General features: G+C 30.6%; 1 protein-coding gene across 1 annotated transcript; it reads left to right on the top strand.

Annotated features, from left to right (window-relative positions):
* The first annotated feature begins 379 nt into the window (after positions 1-379).
* On the top strand, positions 380-2,804 carry LOC142644019 (uncharacterized). Its single transcript, XM_075818709.1, has 4 exons — positions 380-551; positions 876-1,587; positions 1,684-1,781; positions 2,614-2,804. The coding sequence occupies exons 1-4, from the start codon at positions 380-382 to the stop codon at positions 2,802-2,804; spliced, it is 1,173 nt and encodes a 390-aa protein (XP_075674824.1).
* Positions 2,805-4,533: the final 1,729 nt, after the last annotated feature.

Genomic DNA, 4,533 nt, shown 5'->3' with positions numbered 1-4,533 from the left:
AAAGTTTCTAAGGTAAATTTTTTTTTTTTTTTTTATTACCTATTTTTGATTAGTTAGATATCATGTGGCATTGGGTGTTGATTGTTGTTAAATTGTTTAATTTATGTTGTGTACTTGTGTTTAATTTTTGTTTTTGTTAGTTTAATTTTTGCTTTTGTTTGAGGGGTTATTCTTAATTAAAATAAATTAAAATATAAGAAAATTTTAATAGTAGGAATGATGATGGGTTGACTGTTTAAATTATAGTGGAAATTTTGTTTTTTCTTGAGTATGAATAACATCCATATTATAACTAAGTAAAATTTTCTAATTAAAATTTTATTTTTTAAAGTTCTTTTCAGGTTAATTTTCGACTCATATTCTTAAAGCTAAAAGAATTATGAGCAAACGAAAAATAATTGATGCATTCTTCAAGAAAAAAGATGTTAGCGATTCAGAAATCAGGACACCTGTGGCTGTAGAAACAAATGTTGATACTTCAATGTCTGATGAACACCCCTCCAAATGTTCAAGAATTCAATCTGAAGAGATCGATCGTGATCCAGGATCACGTAAACAAATATGTGAATTCCCTTTCAACAAACAAGATGAAATCTGACGAGCTTATCTCAAAGAAGGTCCATATCAACCTAAAGATATAGACTATCCATACAACGATGATACTCATCGTCATCAATTTCAAGTTTCATGGTTTAAATCACATAAGGGTTGGTTGGAATACTCACCTTCAATGGATGCGATATATTGTCTACCTTGCTACCTTTTTGGTAAGAAACCAATAGGCCGTCCCGGATCAGATGCATTCATTTCAATAGGTTTTAATAATTGAAAAAATGTGAATGATGTAATGAATTGTCCTTTAATTCGTCATGTAGGGAAAGATTCAAACTCACCACATAGAATTGTTGTGAAATGTTGCAAGCATTTAAAGAATTATTCACGATATATTGACAAGCTAATTGAGAAACAAACGTTAAAAGAATTAGAGAATAATCGGTTACGGCTCAAAACCTCAATAGAGTGTGCTCGATGGCTAGCATTCCAAGCTTGTGCTTTTAGAGATCATTATGAAAGCCTTGATTCAAAAAATAGAGGTAATTTTATCGAATTGATAAAATTCACATCAACTTTCAATGACAAAGTAGCTAGTGTTGTCCTGGAAAATGCTCCACGAAATGCCAATTATACATCACCCACAATTCAAAAGGAGATTTTGCATATTATTGCTAGTAATGTGCGAAATGCTATTCATGAAAAAATTGGGGATGAAAAATTTTGCATTCTCGTTAATGAAGCCCGGGATGAGCCGAAGAGAGAGCAAATAACCATTATTTTGAAATTTGTTGATAAAAATGGTTTCATTAAAGAGCGTTTCTTTCATGTTGTGCATGTTAGAGATATTACTGTGTTGACCCTAAAGAATGAGATATGTGCTGTCCTTTCTCGTTACAACCTCTACATTGAGAATATTCGAGGTCAAGGGTATGATGGAGCTAGTAATATGCGTGGTGAATGGAATGGATTGCAAGCTCTATTTCTTAAAGAATGTCTATATGCTTATTATGTACATTGCATGGCTCATAAGTTGTAATTGGCTTTAGTTATAGCATCTAGAGAAGAAAAAGTTGTTCATCAATTCTTTGATCATTTGACTAATATTATCAATATTGTCGTTGGTTCTAGTAAGAGTAATGATGAATTGCAATATGCTCAAGGGGAACAAATTGAGAATATGATTGCTTCTAATGAAATTGAGACTAGAAGAGGAGCAAACCAAATTGGTACTTTGCAACGGGCTTGAGATACACGTTGGGAATCTCATTTTCAATCTATTTGTAGTTTTATAAAAATGTTTGATGCAACTTGCAAAGTTATCAATACTATCTCTGAGGAAGGGGCTAATTATAAACAACGTGGTGATGCCGATGGAGCTTATTAGGTATTAACATCATTTGAATTTGTTTTAATTTTGCATATGATGAAAGAGATTATGGGAATTACTAATATTCATTGTCAAGCTTTGCAACAACATTCTCAGGATCTTTTAAATGCCATGCATTTAGTTTCAACTATAAAATCACTTATTCAAAAGTTAAGAGATGATGAATAAGAGCCTTTACTTACTAGTGTTAAATCATTTTGTTGACAATATGAAATTGATATTCCGGATTTAAATGCTCGTTACACTAAAGCTCGAGGTAGATATTGTCATCAAGATGAAGCTTTGACAACAATAGAACATCATTTAAGAATTTGACATATTTATAGTTGCAATAGATTTTCAATTGCAAGAATTGAATAGTAGATTTTGTGAGCTAATAGCAGATCTTCTCACTTTTAGTTCAACATTAAATCCTATGGATGCTTTTAAATCATTCAAAATTTGTGATATTTGCAATTTGGCTGAAAATTATTATCCTCAAGATTTCACTGAGCGAGAAATTTGTCTTTTGAAGCATTAATTGCAATATTATGAGCTTGATGTGATAAAGCATCCAGATTTTCAGAATATGGATACAATATCTGAGCTATGTAGGGGATTAGAACTTTCAGGGAAGTCTAAATTCTATAATTTAATTAATAGACTGATTTGTCTTGTGTTGACTCTTCCAGTTTCTATTGCAACTACAGAACGAGCTTTTTCAGTTATGAAACTATTAAAAACAAGACTTTGCAATAGAATGGAGGATGAATTTTTGGCAGATAATATGATAGTTTATATAGAAAAGAAAATTGCTGGGAATTTCACCATGGAAATGATTATGGATGAATTCTATTCCATGAAAAATCGTCGTCAGACATGATTTTGGATGTGAAATGTTTTTTTGTGTGGATATTTTTGTATATGTCTATAGTGAACTAGACAATTTTTGTATATGTCTATAGTGAACTAGACAATTTTTGTATGTTCATTAATGTTTAAGATATATCAAAATTGAAATTTCATATTCAATAGACTTATGATTTATGTTTTTTATATCAATACTTCAAATCAGCTCCCCCCTCCATGTAAAAATTCCAGGCTACACCCTTGGCCAAGCTCATGAATTTGGATGGGGATGAGGAGTTGGCCTAGCTTGTGAACATAGACTAACTTTAAAAATATTTTGTGTAGGTGAAAAAAAAAAAATATATATATATATATATATATATATATTTTTGTGTGTGTGTGTGTATTAATTTATAATATTCTATAACTATATCCAAAACAATTATTCATTTTCCCTCTTATGGTATGTTTGGTTGGGATGATTTGGGGAGAATGAAAAAATGTGAGGGGAAAATAAGAGAGAAAATGGTTAAGAGAGGAAGGGGAGAGAAAACTGGTAGGGTCCTTCTGTTTGCCACCTAAACCCACCAAAATGTAATCTTTACAAATTAGTGAGAAAATGGGGAGGAGAATGGGAGTTTTAGTCAAATAACTTAACTACCCCTGCTTCACAAGTATTTTAAGCCTTTATATGTTACAACTCTTTTTTTTTTATTAATTTATTTTGGATGCACCCTCACTTTTTTTTTTTTTTTTGTTGTACACCCAACCACCAATGCTGTGTCCTTTTATTTAATATTATATTTTATTATTATAATTATAATTTGTAATTTTTTAAAAGAAAATTTTGTATTTAATATAAAGGGACGTAATAGTAAACTTATACAAACAACATTTCTATCTTTCTCAACCAAAGTTTTCCACTTCCTAAACTCACCTCCAATTTCCCTACCACTAGTTGCTAATCCGTGCGATGTACGAAAAAACTATTGATTCTGAAAAAAAAAATCCAACAATGAGTAAATAGATATTCTGAAAAAAAAAATTTGAAATTAATCTAAATAAATAATTAATCAACCAAACATATAGCTTTTAATAAGAAAACAAAAAATCATATGAACCTAAATAAAAAGCTATGAGAGATCGCGCCCTGACCCTTTTTATGGAGTGTTGGGTCAAACTCACGTGAATGGGTGGAGTCGTGTTATTGCCTCTTAAAATGGTGGTTCAACTAGTTACATTTTCCCCTTTAGATTAAGGGTTTTACAATAGAGTCGCCACTTATTTAATTATTGGGATAAATAAGAAAACCAAAATTGAAAAATTCCCCATTTTATTAATTTTCAATTGAATTTACATTGATTATAGGAAAATTACATGACTTTGGTCCTAGATACAATTTAAGATAAAGTACATAACTTTGTTTCCTAGTTACAATCTAAAAATTGAAAATTATAAGGATAAATATTGGTTTATCAGCCCTTGATCTAAATTCAGAGGCTATATTACAAGGTGGGAAGGTGTTAGGCACCCACCTTGCCTGGTGAAACCGGTCTTCTAGACTATACTGGCTAACATTCATATCACATCATTCAATATGATATCAATCAATTTGCATATTGAATTTAAAGTGTGTGCATATGATAAACCCTAATTCAATTTAATAAGTATTTCATTTGGATTGAAAAATAAATTCTAGTGAATGTGTGTGGATGGCGATATCTTAGATTCAAGAATTTAAAATAATTATTAAACAAACATAT

Source organism: Castanea sativa, chromosome 7 (genome assembly GCF_040712315.1).
Source record: "Castanea sativa cultivar Marrone di Chiusa Pesio chromosome 7, ASM4071231v1".
In the NCBI taxonomy this organism is placed as follows: Eukaryota; Viridiplantae; Streptophyta; class Magnoliopsida; order Fagales; family Fagaceae; genus Castanea; species Castanea sativa.
This window is presented reverse-complemented; position numbering and strand designations above follow the sequence as displayed.